We start from the raw sequence: 19,112 nt of genomic DNA, 5'->3' as shown, positions 1-19,112 counted from the left end.
AGATACTTTCAGCGTCAGATTGCAGTCCACTTTCAGGGGCCACAAGAAAAGAAACGCTCCTGAAAACCTGAAAGCCGTGGCCCCCGATCCGTTCCCGGTCATGACGGCCCTTCGGTTGCTCTGGCCAGGGGGAGCAAGAGCAAGGAAGCGGAATTCCGCCCAGAGCCGCTTTGGAGAGAGGGGCATCTAAATCCGACCACTGGATAAAGATGTCCAGCCTTAGATTCCTTTCGACTGACACGCAGTCAGTTGAACGAAGTTATAAGGGCTTTTAGGACGCGTTGGTGCATCATCCTCGCCTTGCAGGAGCAGATTCTACAAGTCCCCAGCAGACAAATTCCAACGCTGAGCCACAGTTATCAACACCCCTTTCTGAATCTATGCTCGACACAGCGGAGGTTAATCTGGGCTTTAAAAGTGATTTCGTACTGAGAATGCGGAGTCGATCCAAAGCCAGCTTGTGCCTGAAAGTAGCTTTGTGGCTCTGGGCACAAGAAGCATTTCACGGAAGAGAAATGACAACTGAACACGCGTGAGATACCAGAACTGTGTCAAGGGGAAGGGAAAAGGAAACCAGGAGAAGAACGGTGGCGGAGGCATGTAGCTGCCAACGGTTCTCTTATGTCCAATTATTAGAAAGATTTAAAGGAGACAAAAGAACTTTTGGTTTTGAATACCGTCAGACTGAGTTTGAAACAGAATTAGGACGAACTTGTAATTGCTTAAATGTCTAAACTTTTATTGAAATTTGAAAGAGAAGCAGAAGAAGTGAAAGAACGCATGATAAAGTGGGCTAAACATTTTGGTTGCAATACACAAATGGAACAGTGGGAGACTTTGGGGTTGAAAATACTGAAACTTCCACCATGTACTGATCTCAAAGAGAATTTCCATAAAATGAGGTACTGTCGGTAGATGTCACCAGGGAAATTGTCCAGAATGCATTAAAGCACTTCAGATTTATGTTGGAAATGCGAACAACAAGAAGGGACGTTTTATCATATTTGGTAGATGTGTAAAAACCTAAAAAATTCTGGACTCAAATGCAGACACGGATTGAGAGGTTCTTAAAGATTGATTGATTGATTTATCTCTTTATTATTAAATTTGTATGCCGCCCATCTCCCCCAGTGGGTGAGTCTGGGCGGCTCACAGTTAAAAACCAAAACCCTATAAAATAACCCATAAATAATGAAAAACGGAATCCCTCAAAATCCCCTATAAACCAAACCCTATACAGAAATCCTAAAGACATTCAAGATGATGGGGCGGGGGGTGGGGGGCGAAATCGATTGCCCCCCAAGCCGCTTCCGCTGAGGTGAGCCCCCATCCGGCCCCCAGGCCTCCCGGCACGGCCAGGATTGATGTACAGCTGAGGCCAGAGGTTTCTCTTTGGCGAATGATGGACAAACAGCTGGAAAAAGTCACGCGACTTTGCTCTAATAATTGATACCCGCAGCGAGGTCATTCTCTTGCCAAAGGCGGACGGATTCGGCACGACCCTCCACGGAGGGCTGGTTGGCGAAGACGGTGGATCTTGCCGAGAGGGTTAAATTGACTTCCTGGATCAGAGCAAAGACATTCTCTACGTTTATGGCTGAGGGAAAACTCCTTGTGGCCCTTTTGCATGGAACAGAAAAAAATGATCTCACGATTTATGCTTCTCAGGATTAGACTACAGAAAAAATGGAGTTACGCCGTGACCAGAGAGCAAGAGCTAAATTTATCATTGCACTTGCTAAGTGCTGTAAAGAAAGGCGGAAGCTACTTCCTTATGTTTTCTTTCTTTTTTTCTGCATTTTTGGCTTTGTCTGGGTTTTTTTTTCTCTTTTCTTCTTTCTTTTGTTTATTCTAACTATTAGTTTCTGTTCGTTTTTATCTTTCTTTATTAAAATCTTAATAAAGTTACATGAAAAAAACCCACTCTCTGAATCTACCTTTCCGGGAAGGAGAGAGTGACCCAGGGAGGGATCCACAGCAGCAAACGGTGAAATTGCACGTCCTTAGCAAACCACGGTTTCTGCACGAGTGATGAGCAAGCTATATGGGCAAAGGGCCTGTGAGCGAGTGATCCAATGCAGTCCTGGTGCAGACCCACCTCCCCCAGCCTGGTGCTCTCCAGATTCCCAACTCGTCAAGGAGACCCTCAGCTGGAGAAGGCCGCGGTCAACCATCTAACGGGCAGGACAAGAAGTGATTCTTGACGTTTCAACTTGGGCTGCTCTCAGTGGAAGGCACAGGACAGAGATAAAATTGAAAAGAGTTTATTGGTTTTGGCAGAAAAGCACCTGACCCTTAAGCAACCATCAAGAGTAAAGGGACAAGCAGTCAAGGAATACACCACAGACCAGCACTTCGTAGAGGACCCATGAAGGTCCTGGAAAAGGTCTTCAGATGCTGTGATGTGTCTATACCTACAAGGATCAGGATTCTGCAATGCTCCACAGAAGTGGAAGTTGGACTTTGAAGCAGCAGGACAGGAGGAGTATTGGCACCTTTGAACTTTGCTGTTGGAGAAGACTCCTGAGAATACCGTAGACAGCCAAGGAAACAAACTGATGGATCGTTGCACAAATCAACCCACTCGAGGCACAAATGACCAGGCTCAAATGGTCCTACTTTGAGCACATTATGTGAAGATTCGGCTCTCTGGAGAAGGCTCTAATACTGGGAACGGTGGAAGGAAAGAGAAGACAAGGACAAGCAGCAAAGTGGATGGACTCAGAGTGGTGATGGAGGACCTGAAAGCATACTGAGATTGAGAAATGCTGCTATAAGACCTTCCTCCTTGGAAAGAGCTTGGGAGGTCCCCAGGCTTTTGGGTCTGGAGAAGAGATGAGCTCTGCTCTTGTTGCTTTTTTCTTTCATGAACGGGGTTATTCTTTAACCCTGGACACCGGGGGTTCTCTGTTGTGGGGTTTTGCGTGTTTGTAATCCTTGACCGCCACCTAGAGACACTTGTGTGAGATGGGCGGCCACGGAAATCAAATAAACAGGTTTTGAAGGAGCCACACAAGAGTTCAGTGAGTTTGTGGAGGTGCAGAGTTTTGGAAGAGCCCTAAATCCACGTTCTCCTGAGAGTGAAAGATGGAGAGCAGGAAGTTAGCCACCACCCACCCCACCCCTTGAGGTGCTGGGAAAGGAATCTGAAGAGGTGGGTCAAGCCTACCCTTCCCTGAGCCCCAGCCTGTCCCATCCTCCCGTTGTCCTCCTTGGTGGCAGATGATTTCCCGCTGCTTGGGGACATTGTAAAAGGGAGGGGCAGGAAAGCCACAGGGCTTAATCAATGCTTTAGCTCCCCCTGCCCTGCAAATATGAATTCAGGGCATGGCCATTCAACGGCTAGGCAAAACAGAGGCGAGAGAGGCCGGATAGGCACCCAAACGGGAAAGCACATGTCATGCTGGTAGGTGTCTTTGCTGATCCAAGGATAGGTGCGTAGCACTAACTCAGTCCCAGGGAAAGGTCCCTGATTTCCTTGCCCATTGGGTATGGTCCAAAAAGTCAAGGGGGTGGCTATGATGGGGTGACTGAAGCTCCACCCTGCTCTTGTTCATGGTGAGTATAGACCTTTGATTGCGCGGTTGTGGTCACCATCTTGACTTTTTTGACCCTATCCTGTGGACACCTCCCTCCCTCCCTCCCTCCCTCCTCGCTGTGCACAGGGAAGCATTTCAGTCACAGTTCTTTGGGAAGGACGGGAAATGGGCTCAAATCCGGGGGACACAGATTCCAGCCAGATGCCAGTAGATCCTCTTCGTGGTAGGAGCTTGGCAGCAGTGGAAGAGGCTTTCCTGAAAATGAAGAGGTTCTGCTCCTGCGGAGGGGCTCGCAGCCGCCTGGACGCCGGGCGTGCTCCTCGGGTGAGCTTGAGGGATTCGGATCCACACGCGAGGACTCGCACCCCGGACCCTCCTCTGCTGTCAGAAACTGTCAGCGATGAAGAAGGAGAAGAGAGGTTTGCAGATCGGAGGGAGCCAAAGACTCTGAGCTCCTGCTCTGACCTGTGAAAGGGACTTTCTCTGAACAGGACAAAATGGCCCAGCACAGACTCCCGGCTGTGATCTCAGACGGCCCCATAATGCAAAACTAACCTGGGGTTCCTCCAAAGGTGGGAGCGGGAGCTAAACTCAGCCAGGCCAAGCAGTGGATCTGGACCTTGATATTCCCAATGGGTTCCTGCCTCTTTTTCCCCAAGGGAGGGCTGTGGAGGAGAATGAGGACGAAAATGAACCCAACACAAGAACAGCAGAAACAAGGAAGCCTCCCCTGAAAGGGGTATTTGGAAATCGGGGGGACCAAAATCAAGTGAAATAAAATTAGGGAAAAATTATCACACGGCAGTTCTTCTTCTTCATAAAATAGAATCTCAGGAAGGAGAGGGAAACGCCCTTCTGTGGAAAAATACTGAAAAGATAAGTTGGACTCACATCCACCCTCCGGAGCTGAGACCAGAGACAAGCAACATGGGTGCCAAAAGCATGGAAGGGATCAGGGGCTTCCTCTTAGTTTTCCTCAAAGGATCCACCCTGGAGAGAATCCATATGAATGTAGGTAGCGAGGAAGGAGCTCCAAAGGAAGACCCCCTTCTGGTAAGAAGAGCCACGCTGGCAAGGAGACCTATAGATGTGTGTGGGAAACCTCTCCCCTTCTGCGGAGGACCAGAAATTCAGGGGTGGAGGGAGCTGATTAAACGGCATCTGACCTGGAGGGAATATGGAGCTGAGAGAGACCAGACTTTTTGGACAGCATCAGCTGACATCATTCCAGGGTTTTCCTACAGTCTAAAGTTTATTGTTTTATAGCAAATAAAAGCCAAGGGAATTGACCCAGAGGAGAATAGCAAGAAGATGAATCTCCTGCGCATTCAGAGCGGGGAGAGTCGAGACAGAGAAATGAGGGGGGGTCCAAGGAAGGGAAAGAGGTTGGGGCTCTGCTGGGCAGAGACCAGTTGATCCCTGAGATCACTCCCCAGGAAATGGGGACCCCAGAGTGACTGGTACATGCGGACCATCTGGATCTCTCTGGATCTGGTGGCCACCAGGCTTGGCTAAGCGCCAGATGGATTTCCGGTTAAGTGGCTGGAGGTGGGGGGGGGTTGCAGCCATTGCTCTGAAAGGGGGTCTGTGCTGAGCAGGAGAAATTGGGGTTCCGGAGGGACAGGCAGGCCAGGAGTTCCTGGGGGCAGACTGGGTGGTCTCCACCCACTCCGCACTTCCCCCTCCCTCAAAAGACAGAGAGGCCCGGAAAGGAAGCTGGTGGGTCTCAGCAGAAGGTCCAGGCTGCGATTCTCCTCCTCTCGCCAGTGTTGAAGCTGCATCCTTGGAGGGTTGCAAAAAAGGCAGAAATCCATCAGGTGCTGAAATGCTTCAGCTATTTTGCATCTCAGAGCAAGAAGGATAGCAGGATTAATTCATGAGGGCTGTGAAAAACAGAGATGGGGTAGACAATTAAAATATGCAGTAAAACCTTCAGTGTAAATGAGGTTTTTTTGGAGAGTCTGCAGGAAACACACAGGGTGGGCTTCCCCTCCCCCTCCCTTTAACCCCCCCTTCCCAGGCAAGCCCAACCTTCAGGGGGTGGATGATGGGCAGGGCCCAGATGGAGGGGGAATCCACCCATTCCAGGGGGCAAAAGTCTGCGAAGGACCAGCGATTTCTCCCCATCTCATCTCCGGGGCTCGAAGGGGGTCCCGGTTCAGCCGAGGGGCTGCAAAGGGAGGCTCCAGCCTGACCTTCACAAGGTGGAATTTGTCCCTAATTGGCTTAATTAGGGGGTCAATCAAGAGAGGAGGCCTCCCTCCCCCCCTGCAGATACTTCATCCGAACCGAGAAGATGCTGCTCGGAGGGTGGAGTCAGAAATGGTGCCTGGTGTCCAGCCTGGTGTCCCTTGGCCGGAGCTTGTGTGGACGGGCAAAAGGGGGGGTCAGGAAGGGCAGCCTACAAACTTCGGGTGCTCTCTGTCCCTCCCCAATGACCTGAATGGCCCCCTTCCTTCCCTTCCCTTTGGCAATGTCCCAAAATGGGGAGACATCCTGGGGGAGGCTCTGGTGTTTTGTGCTGCTCTTGTGTGCGATTGTGTTACATTTTGTGGTCCCTGCAAGGAAAAGCCGCCAAAAATCTTGGAAATGGATTTGGGGACTCCAGAAAATCTTTGGAGGCTTTGCGGGTCATTCAAGGCTCTTTCGGTTACTTAAGGGATATTTTTTGGGAGGAGAGAGAAAGAGAAAAACTTATTAATTAGTGGAGGGCGAATAGAAGAAGCTCACCTGTTTGCTGGATGGGAGTTGCTGGAAAAAGGGAGAGAGATGCATTCAGAACTTTTTTATCTTTTTAATATGATTGTTCTTGACATGCTTATTCTTTTATATCTTTTGCTAAATGCTACCCAGTCACTTCTTGTGGGCGGCCTTATGAATTTGATAAATAAATAAATAAATAAAGGGCTGGAGCATTTATGGGGTCAAGCACCCATTATATAGCCTATAATATATTGCATTAAATCCCCCCCCTCTTTTTTTCTTTTCTTCCTTTGAGTCAACGTTGACTCCTGGCGACTGCCTGGACTAGTCCCTGCAGTTTTCCTGGCAAGGTTTTGGAAGGGGGTTGCCATTGCCGGCTTCCTGGGGCTGAGAGACAATGGCTGGCCCTCGGTCACCCAGGGGGCTTTGTGCCCAGGGCAAGACTGGATCTCACAGCTCCTGGTTTCCAGCCTGGTGCCTTCACCACCATCCCAAATGGGGTCTCCTGTCCCTTGTGCCCCTCCAGGAGGAAAAATGTCTCCAAACCTATTTCCCAATGAGACCCTCAGCCTTGGGATTCAGGGGCCCAAGAGGACCCACCTTGCCATCTAGATGCAAGGCCTCCCCTAGATGATCCCCTCCCCATAACTCCACACCCAGCCCCCCACGGACTCACCTTTCTTGTTCTTCAGGTAGAGGGAGAGCCCCACAGCCAGGAAGACCACCCCCAGCACGGCCCCCACGGCCCCCGTCCCGAGCTTGCTCTTGGCAGCATCGGAGGAACGTGGCTCTGGGGAAGGAGAAGGAGCCTCGCGTGAGCAGCAGGATCAGGGCCAGCTTCCTCCGGGGGGCCATTCTGGCTCGACCCACAGGGAGGGGCTTCCCAGCCCCCCATCGATGACCCCTTCTCCGTGCACGATGGTGTCCCCAGACCAGGAGGGCAGGGAAGGGGAGGAAGGGAAAGGCTTACCCCACTGGACAGTGACGGGGGCCTCCAGGCTGGCGTGCCCCACCTTGCAAGCGTAGACGTCCCCACGCTGGGGCTGGGTCTCCAGCAGCACCTGGAGCTGGTAGGTCCAGTCCCCGTTCTGGAGCTCCTCCCCGAAGGCGACGCCCTCCTTCTCCGGCCGCCCGTTCTTCAGCCACTGGACGTCGATCTCCAGGGGGTAGAAGCCGGTCGCGGTGCAGAGGAGGATGGCGTTGGGGGAACCGGGGTCCGTCTTGGTGGGGGAGATGGTGACGGTGGGCTTGGTTGGAGGGGAGGGAGAAGGAGAATATTTATATTCGTATTTCATATTCGAGAAAATGAATAAAGTCCCACTTGATCTGGACAACACAGAGAAATAAGCAGAGAAGAGCAGAACAAGATTTAAGGGGGAAAAGTGTGGCTCAAACTGGCACAACTCCTGGATGGATTAAGGGAGGGCTGGATGGGCCCCCAAAGAGGGTCCTTCAGGGCTCCCTCCAGCCGGGAAGGGGTCTCGGGAGGCGTCCGGGGTCTGTCCTGGGTCCTTGTGCCCTTCAGCATTTGGGTCGGGGAGTTGGGGGGGAGCGATGAAGCTCGTGGCCTTCTGGGAAGACGTCAGTGGGTGAGACGAGGCTGATTCTCTCCCTCCTCGGCTGCGAAAATCAAAATGCTTCTGCATCTTCCGCTATTTTGGGGGGAGGCAAATGGCTCGGAAATGGGGTACCCGCCCTCCTTCTCCCCCCAAAGGCGTCTCTGGCATTGCATCCGGCAGCCTTGGCTTCTGGGGGCCTGCAAGGCATCTTTGGGTCTGAGTTTTAATCTTTTATTTTATTTTTTAATAATTGGCTGTTTATGGCTTGTGTGAGTAATTTGTTAATAGTCTTTCTTACTGACAGATTTTTTTTTACTAACAGTTAGTAGTAGTAGTCTGCATCTTCTGCTACTTTGGGGGGAGGCGAATGGCTCGAAAATGGCTTCTGGGGGGGCTGCAAGGTATGTTTGGATCTGATTTTTAATCTCGATTTTTTTTCAGTAATTGGCTATTTAGTGTCTTGTATAAGTAGTTAATAGAGTTTCTTACTGACAGATTTTTTTTACTCACAGTGAATAACATTTAACACGATTCAACTTTTAAAAGTTTTGGTTATTTCCAATGAAGACCTGGGATCTTGTCTGGTTGCCGCTCAGATAAATAGTACACTTGTGGCTTTTTCTTCCCTGGAAGCACATTTTTATCTTGGAACATTAGAAATCTTTGCAAAAGAGCTGAAAGGAGGCAGTTTTTTCAAAGTGAAATTTATGACACTGCTTTTTTCTTTTTTTTACAAGAAAATTCTTCTGAATGAGAAAATACTTTTAACAAGGAAATGGAAGGAACAGATTTAAATCAGGAGAAGTTCAAAACCTAAAATCTGGCAGTTTTAGTGAAAACATCTTCAAAATGCAGAGATTAATTTTAGTAGTTAAGGAAGGAGATCATCAGAGGGCAGGAATCATTTTTTATGGCTTCACCAAAGATAAACCTAATTATTTACAAAGCTGCCTTGCAAATATATTGGGGGAACAGTTTGATCTGACAGGAGTTGCTGGGCAGGGACTTTAATTCAGTTCTGGATCCACTGTTGGGTTGGAAGAAGATTTTTTTTTCTTTTTAAAGGCCCCCCAGAGATACCACATTCTCCATCGATCCATCCATCCATCCAGGGATTTTATTTAATGGAGATATGGAGACCGCTGGATTGAAAACAGCAAGAATATAAATTTAATCTCCCCACATCACACACGTTCCAGATTCATAGAATATTCCTTAAAACATACTCAGGAGGCATTTTCATTGAATTAAAATAACACCTTTGATGAGAGATTCCTCAGGAACAAATTGTACTAATGGCAATGAAATTCATGGTCGGTGTTTTGAATTTTGTAAAAAATTATATTCTGTGCATCTTTATCTGCTAGCTAGTGAGCAGATAAAGGCTTCTTAAAAGGTGCCAAACCTTCCAGAAATGGTGGGCGTGCAGCCGGGAGACGCGGCTGAACCCCGAAAGTCACAAAATCTGTAATTCTGCACATCTGGAGGAACCCAGAACGGCCCCTGAGCCAGATGGAGCCACTGCAGGACGGCGTAAAAATCCAGGGAGAAAGCGCTTTGGGGGGCGTTTGGGCAGCGCATCCGGCGCCGTCTCCCCAAAATCAAAAGGCAGCCTGAAGCCCCCGAAGGAGGGACCCTCGAGAGGGTTTTTGACGCCTGGAGATGCCCCACGAGGCGAACTGGGAGACTGGAGGCATTTGCAGGGGATCTCGGGGGGCTTTCGGGGGCTGTCGAAGATCGCTAGATGGATCAGCGGAAGCGACGAAGCTCTATGGTAAATGATGCGGGAGTGGGAGTTAATATTAGGGAATATAAACTCAGTTGAAAGATGTCATTTAATTCTGTGGCAAAGCATTATTTTTGGAAAACCTGGGCTCAGAAAGGGAATAGGAACGACTGTGGAGGTTTCACCGAAGGAAGAGAGTTTCCCCGAAAAGGCTGAACTGCATCACGTGCAGCTAAAACACTCGATTTGCACAATGTTTGAGCTCTGAAACCTTATCAAGTGAGAGAGATAAATAAGTTCATCATTAGGCCAAGAATTCAAATTAGAAAAAATTTAGGCAATTTGTAGGAAATCGGGAGCAGAGGATCGGGCCTCCTGCATTAAACCATCGATGGCTCCCGGGTCTCTTATGACCGGAAACTCAGTTTTAATGGGGGTTTTTGGGCTCCATCCCAAATCCGGGACCTTCCCGGCCATGAAGACGGGGCTGAGTCTGGCGTGAAAAGCTGGTTTCGAGGGAGGCTTTTCTGCCGGACTCCAGAAATCGCCCTAACAAGGTTTCGCAGCCTTCGAATCGGCTTTTCCACAAGGCGGAGGAGGAAGCGCATAAATATTTCCATACGACTGAGGTTTATGCCTTGGTTGAAACGTGGAATCACGATTAGAAATTCTAGCCTGGTTCATTGTTTGTTTTTATGTTTGTTTGTTGGATTTAGAAGCTGCCGGACCCTGAATCAAGAACAAGAATCAAAAGAGGCAAAACGCCCCTCCGATCCCTGAATCCGTATTGGGGAGGGGGAGACGGGGCTGGATTCTGCCCCCCCCGAATCCTCCCTGGGCCACTTTCTGGAGGGGATCAAAAGGATCCCTGATTCAGGGCGGGGGAAGAGTTGGGATCCTGGGAGGAAAAGAGGAATATTTCGTAGATCTGAGAGCGCAGAATAATCACGGAGTAAATCTTTATAAGGGGATCCTTAACGGATTGAATGTAAGGGGGGGTCCTGGCATTCCCCCCCCAGAAGCCCCGCCCAGACTTACTTCTCCGGCCAACCACAAGCCCCGTCTTGGCCACCTCGTAGTTGTGCCGGCAGAAGGAATCCACTTCAGCCCTCTTGCCCTGCAGGATCTCCTGGCGGCTGTTCCAATAGTCGGCCGAGAGCTGCCCCAACGGGGTGACGGCCACGAACTTCCCGACATCGCTGTCGAAGCGGACAAACTCCTGCCGGTCGTAGAAGTACCTGTCCAGGAATCGCAGCCGCTGCGTCCCGTTGAAGAAGTGGCAGTCGGACTTCCATTGGACCAGGAAATGGGCTGCGAGGAGGAGGGGGAGGAGGGGGAGGGCTGTCAGGAGGGAGTCCATCACCCATCGCTCCCAGCCGCCAGCAGAGGAGGGACCCATGCAGGAAGGGGGGGAGACCTGCGGCAGACTGAGGGGTGGCCTTTAGAGGGACCATTTCTCAGGCCCCCTCCACTTCCTTGCCTTCCTTTGCAGCAGCAGCCAACCCCGCAGGGCTGTCGCTCCCACAAGACAACCCCTGGAGGAGGGAGGAGGAGGTTTGTCGATACCAGTGGGACCTTCAATAATATGTTGAATGTTGGATCCGGGCGGGGCCTCTTCGGCCCCCAAAGGGGCAGGAAATGTGGGGGGAGAGGGATGAAGAGACCCAGAGACTCTCAGGGCTGCAGTGAAAGTGAGATCCATACCTCGGTCTCCCTCTTCCTTGGGGGGGGAATATGGGGAGGGGGCACAATGAGGGTGTCTGGACCGATGATCCTGGGGTCTCCCAGCCCCTCCCTCACCTGAACTCCCCACCTTCCCTGCTTTCCCCAAACTTCTCTTCTCCCCCCAACATTCAGCCCTCCTACCTGCCTTTCCTCAAGAGCCCCCAGGAGCAACTCAAAGGGGGGTCTCCAGTCTCCTCCCCCCCATATCCCTCAGTTCCCCCCTCCTCTCCAGACCCGGATTCAGCGAAGGGGAATTGTGGGGGGGGGGGGCGGGCTGGGTCTCCTTTCCCAATTGAGAGGCTCTAAATTGAGAGGGATCTAAATTCAATTCTTGCCTAACCTTAAAAGCCTCTAATTGGAGATTCATAAGAAAAACTGAAGTTTCTGAAGGTGCAAAAAGGTTTTTTCCCAAATGCATCTTTTTCTTATGCGGCTTTTCCTTGCGCGGATTTAGGACCGAAAACGCCGCGATTTCCCTCTTTCTCTTTCACTTTCTTCTCCTTCCTCCTCCAACGCGACAAACTTTGGGGGCTCCGGATCCGGGTCTCATTCGGGGCCGGAAGGTCCGACTCTGATCCCGGGTCGGCTGCCTTCCCACGACCCCCTCCCCGCCTCGGCCACAGCCAGGGAAGGGGGTCCCTCTCGGTGCTCCTGGGGGGTGTGTGGGGAGGGAGGGGGCAGAGGCCACGCGGAGATCGAGGCTCCTGCAGACTCCAGCCTCTCCTGCCCTCGACCCCTTCCCCAAGGTCACTCCTGGGGGGCCCAGCCCCTTTCTTCCCCCTCCCCCACCAGCATCGCGGGGTCCCTCCCAGCCCCGCTCCCACCGCCCACCGCCCTCCTTACCGCGGGTCTCCTGCCCCACTTCGCTTCCAGGGATCCCGGGCAGCACCCCCACCAGCAGCAGTAGGGGGACCCCAACAGAGCCCATGGATCCTGTCCCACAAGCAGCCCCCGAGAGAGAGGAGACAGATGCAGATGTTCCAGCCCCAGAGGCAGAATTGGTGGGTCTGGATTGGGGGCAGGGAGCGTTTTCTCACACTTTGGAGTTGGGAGTGCCTAGAAAAGCAGAGGGGCCAATGGGAATTCTCCCTCCTGCAGCGTCATCAGTCTCCGGGCAGAGCCTCTCTGGGTTTCGCCCCATGGAGGAGATAGTCCGGAGCAGAGAAAGAAGCTGAGAAAGTCGGAGGGGGAACCCCTTCAGTCTTGGGGGGCTGTAGCTCCAGGGAGTCCCCTGTCCACTCAGAGGGGACCCTCCCCTTCCTTTGCCCTCCCAAGGACTCTCAGCCGGGCTCTCCTTTTCTCTGGGGCCTGGAGGGGGTGGACTGGATGCCCTCTGAAGCTTCCTTAGGGCCCCTGGGGGATCCAGGCTGGGGGTGCTGGGACTCCGAAGGGGCACTGTGTCCTTCCTGGAAAAAGCTGAGGGGACCTATCTGGGCGCTTCTCTGGGCCAAGGAGTTTCCTCCTGACCTCCGGGAGGCGAAGGGCCTGGGGATCTGGGGGTGACAGGAATCGGCCTCTGGTGGCAGGAGGGGGGTGGCCGGGGGGGACCCAGGACCAGCTTCGCGTGGCTAAAACGGCCGGGCATCTGAGCAGCTCCGTATCCCAGGCTGGAGCCGTTTCCTTTCCCCAAGGGGACCCTCTGCATGTGTGTTGGGGTTGTGTGAACAATCAAAGGCTTTTCCATCATCAAGGGAGCACGGACGGACTTCTTTTCAATACTCCTTGCCGTTCTGAATTATCCAGCCTGCCTCAGCAATAAACACACACCAAACAACAACACAACACACAGCAGCCAGGAAGAATCGCTCGAAATCGCTTCTCCTGCTGGGGGACACAGATTGAGCCCTGCAGGGAGCCCCGTGGGGAGCGAGCAAGGCAGCCCCACAGGAGGGAATGGCTGTGAGAACCTGCAATGCTCCGGTCCCAGCAAAGATGGTTCCCTTCAGTCTCAGATAAGTTCAAAGAAAAGTTCGTTTATGGAGAAGAAGCGTAGTCTCAAAAGCACTGCTGAAATTGAAAAGCCCGCACGGGCCAACCTTTCCTATCCCTCCTCCCTTACTGCCCCCTTTCCATCCCATAGCCCCTCTTGTCGGTTTCTCCTGGTCTCCCGCTGGCACCACCTTGGCATTCCTGGGAACAGATGACAGGGCATTCCTCTGGCTCTCCCCCCCCCCCCTTTGAAATGGCAGAGCCGAAGCAAGCAGGCTAGTAGCCATGATTAGTGACTGCAAGGCTTCTGAGTTTCACCTAGATCAGTGTTTCTCCATCTTGGCCGCTTTAAGCTGGGTGGACTTCAACTCCCAGTCCGCCCAGCTGAAAGAGGCCGAGGTTGAGCAACACTGACCCAGGTGGTCTTCAGAACAACATACGTCAGCGTGAAGCACTGCAGATGCTGGGACAGGGAGATTTGTGGCATTCGCTAAAGTCTGGCCGGATCCAGCAAACCCCTCCATCCCTCCTCCTGCTGTTTCCCGAGAAGCAGGCCGCGTCCTTCCAGTCTTTGCCCCGTGAAGATTTCCCAATGTTTCCTGACGATGATTTCCCACTCCTCTTCCTAATTCTAGCTTTCCAAAACTGGTCCTGAAATAACAGTCAGGCAGGAAAGACTGAACGGTTTGGACGACCCAAAGTGACCTGGTTTCTGAGTGAAAATGACCCGGTTATCTTTGCACCCCCCACCCCATCCAAACTGACAATATACTTTGCAGCGAAGGTCTCCCAGACGGTCCAGAGGTCCGTCCCCCGCCTGACCCATCCCACTGCTGTCAGGGTCAGTTGCACCCCAGGAAGAGCCTCTGTCCTGGCCTGGGCGCCCCTCGCATCTGGCCCCAGCTTTCTGAAGGGCGGCCCCCCCTCCGCCGCAGCCAGGCAGGTCTCCGTCCAGTCAAGCCTTCCCAAAGAGAAGCCACGTCTGGAACTGTTTTCCGTGGGGACAGAGCAGGGCAGAGGCCTTGGCGGCCTGCCTGCGTGGCCCACCTTCTCTAAAGCAGCAGGAGAAACTCGGAGCCACACGTGCCTTTGGAAGGGAGTCTGTTTATTGGTGTCCCAGCCAAGAGAAAGGTAAGTCTGGCCACGGGCACCTCGAGAAGCCGCAGACCTGGGCTGCACCGAACTGGAGCCCGTGGCCGCCGTGGGAGGAAGAAGCCACCGGTCCAGGCCAGTCCCACCGGCCTCTGCAGCACTCGATTAATGGGAAATTTTGCACAGGTAGCTGAGCGGAAGGGAACAATTCGCGTCACTCCACTGCAGCGTCCCTGGGAAAAGAGGAGGGGGGGCTGTCAGAGTCACCCAGTTGCTCCTTCCTGCTTCCTTCCCGAATGATGCAGACCCAGCGAGATGGGAGAGGCAGCCTTTGCCCCCTAGAAATATGGGGGGGGGGATCACCTCTTCAATGAGCCTTTATTCAGGGCATCCTGTTTCATGCAAGGCCCAGTGCAGAATGGAAGTGGGCTGCGATCTTTATTCCACTTTCTTAGGAAAAGGGGAGGGGTCACATCTCTCCCTCCCTGGTTGGTTTTAGAAGAAGCTGAAGACCTTTTCTGCATTCAAGCCTCCACCTCCCAGGAGTTCACCTTGAACGTTGCTGTCTTGGTGCTTCTGCGTTTGGGGAGCGCGGCTGTTATTCTCAGGAGTTAGTTGGCACGTTGACGTTTTACCATGTTTTACAATTCTTTCATCCTGTTTCCTCAAGGGTGTGCTTGTGTGTGTGTCTGGGTGTGTGTGTGTGTGTGTGGTTAACAGCTGCCACGGAATGAACTGAACAGTCATACTTATAACTGCCAGCTCCCAGGCTGAACTGAGTGGGAGTCGGGGGTGTAAGTGATTTTGGGAAGCTGGGGAGATTCACCGGGGCCCACCACATGGGGCTTCTGTCTCGACCTGCCTGCTACAGGATTCAGCCCCCACTGGCATTGGGGGCGTGTCTGGGGGGGCTCTGAGCATGGGGAACTCCCGCTTGCCTACATCTGCAGGAGCTCCCCCCCCCCCGCCCCATTGAGGGCCAGCATGACGTTGCGTTCCTCCTGGACTTGGCGTTTGCCCGTGCTGTTCCCTCACCCATCCCAACCCAGCCGGGACGTCCTGGGATGAGAAAAACAGGCACATCTGGACAGGATACGCAGACGTCCTTGGCAAAACGCACGCAAGGAACTTCTCCCTTCTCTTTTCATTAATGGAGGAGGAAGAGCACCCCGTCCCTGAAGCGGAAGAAGCTCTTGTGGTGGCAGTTATGGTGGACACAAGGCATTTGGGACCCTTGGGTGGTGAGGATAAAGTGGGGGGGAAGCAGGTTGGCCTTGCAGCCCCCTGGAGCATGGGGCTATGGCTGACTTCAGGCTCCCTCTTGGAAAGAGAGTATCCGGAAGCATGTTGTCGCTGCAGAGGAACCAACAGACTTTGAGAAATGAGGCAGAAGGCTAAGCACACTTTTGCTAGGCACCTGCACCCTGGAGGTGAGCAGAATTGGGCCAGCCTCCTTTACCAACTCTCCAGAAGTCTTCCAGAGAAGGAGGAGCTCTCCCAACACTTCTCAGCATTAGGACTCCCCTTAGCTCTGAGAATTCCTGCTACTAAAAACGGAGTTCCTCCAGAGATCTTCCTTGAGGCTTAGCTGAGATGGGAGAAGATGACGCCATGAAGAACTGGACGTTGACACCAACTCTTAGCTACTTCGTATCTGAAGAAGACAAGATCCCTGCCTGCCATCCAGGAGAAAATCACTGAACTTTTCTCCTCGTTGGAGAGAGCAAATTCTCTTCCATCGGACTGAAGGAGAGTGGATAAGAAAAACATGAAAAGGGTTTCTCTGCCTGGCCCTGGACCATCACTAAGTTGCGGTCTTGAGAAGCTCTGGTCCCACACAAAATCAAGCACCCTCCCATTCAATTCCTTTGGCCTTCTCTGAACCACCCCACCCCAAATGTTTGAGACCTGCTGCAACCCCCCATTTCTTTGCCAGCAAGACCAGAGATAGACGGGGAATTCTGGGAGGGGTTGTGGCAACGCAGCTCCAAGCCCCAAACTCTGCCAAAGGCCAGATCCGTCACTTTGGAGAAGGTCTCTCACCTGACTGGTAGCTCATCATGACGCAGTGTTCTGTGTTGTTATGATTGTCAGGTTCGGATTCTTTCCAGTTTGTGTAATGGGCCGCAGCCAGGTCTATCCACCGCCAGCGTCGTCGAAGCTGCAGAGAGGCCAGAGGTTGGAAGGAAGCAGAACATCCCATTCCTGCCTTCCCGGCCATGAGCGTCAGAGAGCAGTCTGCAAGTTTGCAGCCTCAAAATTAGCCTTCAAGCCCCAGCTCATGGTTAGCAGCTGAGTGGATGTTGTGTTCTTCCCTTCCCTTCCCTTCCCTTCCCTTCCCTTCCCTTCCCTTCCCTTCCCTTCCCTTCCCTTCCCTTCCCTTCCCTTCCCTTCCCTTCCCTTCCCTTCCTTCCCTCCCTCCCTCCTTCTTTCTTTCTTTCTTTCTTTCTTTCTTTCTTTCTTTCTTTCTTTATTTCTTTCTTTCTTTCTTTCTTTCTTTCTCTCTCTCTCTCTCTCTCTCTCTCTCTCTCTCTCTCTTTCTTTCTTTCTTTCTTTCTTTCTTTCTTTCTTTCTTTCTTTCTTTCTTTCTCCATTTTAATATTATTGAAGCAAAGAATTAATCACCAGAACAGAATAAGTGGGGAATAGCCACAGAAACCAAATGAGAGTACATTTGTTATCTGAATTATAAACATCTTAATTATCCATATTCAGTATTTCTTAATTATTATTTTAACTTACTAAAGACAAAAATGAAAAGAGTAAAGCAATGCTCAACTGAAAGATTCTTCTTCTTTTTTTTTTGCTAGTGTCTTTGCAGTCAATGCTGTTCCAGCATTTTTAAATGCAATTGATTAAAAAAAAAATCCCCCTAAATAAAAATGGCTAATTTTCCTAGGGAAAAAACCAAAACGTTGCTATCTTTCTTAGTAAATCTGGCTGTTGCACCTTTTAAAAATCAGGGCGGGGGGGATGCACAATAAAACCACAATGCAGTAGAACGAAAGGTCAGTTCTTCACAACGGTTCCAGGTTCCTAAAAAGTTTGCAACCCGCAGGGAGGCTGCAGCCAGGGAGGGTAAGCATATGCAGTGCTGGATCCCAAAAGGAGAGCGATCAGAGGCAGCTCAAGGAAGGGGGGAGAAGAGACGGGATGGGACGGGGGGGATCGGGAGGGGTCACGGAAGAGGCATCAGGGTGGCCAAGGTGGGCTGGGCAGAGTGGAGAAGAGGCAGGAAAAGGCAGAGGGAAGGAGAGACGTGGTGGAGGGAAATGCCTGGGAGAGCAGGTGGAAAGGCAGCCTACAGGGGAAGAGAAGGCCCTACCTGGCAAGGGGGCACGCTGGAGTTAACACCCCCATGCCCCTTTTTGCACCCCAGCCATAAAGTCTGCCAAGATCCCTGTTGAGTTTCATGTAAGATTTTGTTCATACTTACGAGTTCCTTTGATTTTACATGGGGGCGGGGGGGTAAAAAAGTCAAGATGGCAGGTGCAAGGACACGTTCAACTCCCCACCCCCCTTTTCTTTATATATATGAATCTGCAGGCAATGCAGATTTGGTTTGATTTATTTCCTTCCATGGCCAGCATAAGCACATCAAAAGGGCAGGCTTGTCCACTCCTGGCCAACATCTTGACTTATTTGACCTCCCTTGTAGACAGCCCTTGGTGGGTGTGCTCCATTCTTCAAATATCTGTTAGTGTTCCTGATCGGTAAGCTCGGTTAGTGTTCCTGATCGGTGAAGGCATCGGGCTAGAAAGCGGGAGACCTTGAGTTCCAGTCCCACCTAGGGACAACGCCACTTGGGTGACCTTGGCCCAGTCACTTTCTCTCAGCCTAGGAAGAAGGAGGCCAGGGCAAACCAGTTCTGGGGGTGGGGGGGAAACCTTGTCAAGAAAACTGCAGGGACTTGTCCAGGCAGTTTCCGAGAATTGGACACAATTGAACAGGGGGGAAAACACCAAATATCTAGTCTGCTTTTAAGGGAGCGTCTGCTATCTGTGATGTGCTTTCCGGCACTGGGGCAAATCTGTACTGTGCGGTAGTAGCTGTTCCCTGCCTTTCCGAGATGCATCTTCCACAGCCCCAGGATGCCCTCCAGGCAGCTAACCCCCAGCCCCTTTCACCCCTGGGCACTTTCAGTCCCGAGAGCCGCCACTCACCATCCTGCCTCCGACACTGTACATCCCGATCCAGATGGGCTTCTCAGTCTTAAATGTTTTCAGAATCCACCTGCTTATCAGTTGCATCTCATCGTAACTGAGGATGGAGGCGAGGTGGCCGTGGACATCGTAGGAGTAGCAGTCTGCCTGCAGGAGACCAAGGACAAGGAGAGGGTTTCGCCCTGAAGAGCTGGTGGAGGGCTTCTCATTGCTCCTCTGGCTTTGCACTGGCCATGTTTGCTGAGAAGGAGAGGTGGAGGAGCACCTTGTTTAAGGAAAGGTGTGATGGTTGGCCCAGGCAACCCTTCATCATCGCCCGCTAGCTGTGTTGGCCAGAGCTATCCTGACACCTAGAGGACTACTGCTGGCTGTAAGAGAGTAATAGTTACAGATGGCATCAATAACCCGGATGCACGTATGATACCAGGGTTCCCTACCACACGGCCTCCCCTGTCTCATTCCTCTGACCACCCAGGATGGCTTGGGGAATGACGGCTGACTCTGGTCTGAGTCTTTGGCCAAGCCAGTGGATTCTTCAAAGAAAAAACAAGGACGAGGTTTAATTAAGAATGATAAAAGGTCTAAAATATAGCTTTAAAAGGGGTAGAATGGTGGTATCCAGGTTGTTATGGGTGTCTATGAAAACAGCAATCCATAGGTTGTTGATAGTTGCATG

The 19,112-nt window shown here is 51.8% G+C and overlaps 2 protein-coding genes across 3 annotated transcripts in view; one reads left to right on the top strand and one right to left on the bottom strand.

Annotated features, from left to right (window-relative positions):
* LOC103051008 (H-2 class II histocompatibility antigen, E-S beta chain-like) overlaps positions 1-19,112 on the top strand; it is a 273,476-nt gene that overhangs the window by 234,267 nt on the left and 20,097 nt on the right. The window lies entirely within an intron of this gene.
* On the bottom strand, positions 4,773-12,279 carry LOC148216000 (H-2 class II histocompatibility antigen, E-S beta chain-like). Of its 2 annotated transcripts, XM_088141489.1 has the most exons (7): positions 12,096-12,279; positions 10,562-10,838; position 10,256; positions 7,213-7,489; positions 6,919-7,032; positions 6,270-6,290; positions 4,773-5,422 (listed from the first exon to the last, which is right to left on the bottom strand). In XM_088141489.1, exons 1-7 carry the CDS (start codon positions 12,178-12,180, stop codon positions 5,409-5,411), a joined length of 789 nt encoding a protein of 262 aa, XP_087997615.1. In that variant the 5' UTR covers positions 12,181-12,279; the 3' UTR covers positions 4,773-5,408. The 2 variants fall into 2 exon arrangements, with proteins under 2 accessions (XP_087997615.1, XP_087997614.1); XM_088141488.1 differs by lacking the exon at position 10,256 and having other exon boundaries at positions 10,566-10,838.

Source organism: Python bivittatus, unplaced genomic scaffold (assembly GCF_059951505.1).
Source record: "Python bivittatus isolate LINGU-HERP-01145 unplaced genomic scaffold, Pbiv_v1 ctg000330_np1212, whole genome shotgun sequence".
Taxonomy (NCBI): Eukaryota; Metazoa; Chordata; class Lepidosauria; order Squamata; family Pythonidae; genus Python; species Python bivittatus.
The sequence above is the reverse complement of the archived record's forward strand: the minus strand, read 5'-3'. Positions and strand labels throughout refer to the sequence as shown.

Bases quoted from the DNA above. Each gene is read 5' to 3' on its own strand.
- LOC148216000 (XM_088141488.1), bottom strand. From the start codon at position 12,180: ATGGGCTCTGTTGGGGTCCCCCTACTGCTGCTGGTGGGGGTGCTGCCC. The intron at 7,490-10,565 runs GTAAGTCTGGGC...CCTCCAACCAAG, and splicing joins GCTTGTGGTTGGCCGGAGAA to CCCACCGTCACCATCTCCCC. The intron at 6,291-6,918 runs GTGAGTCCGTGG...CCCTTTTTCCAG, and splicing joins CTACCTGAAGAACAAGAAAG to CAACTCCCATCCAGCAAACA.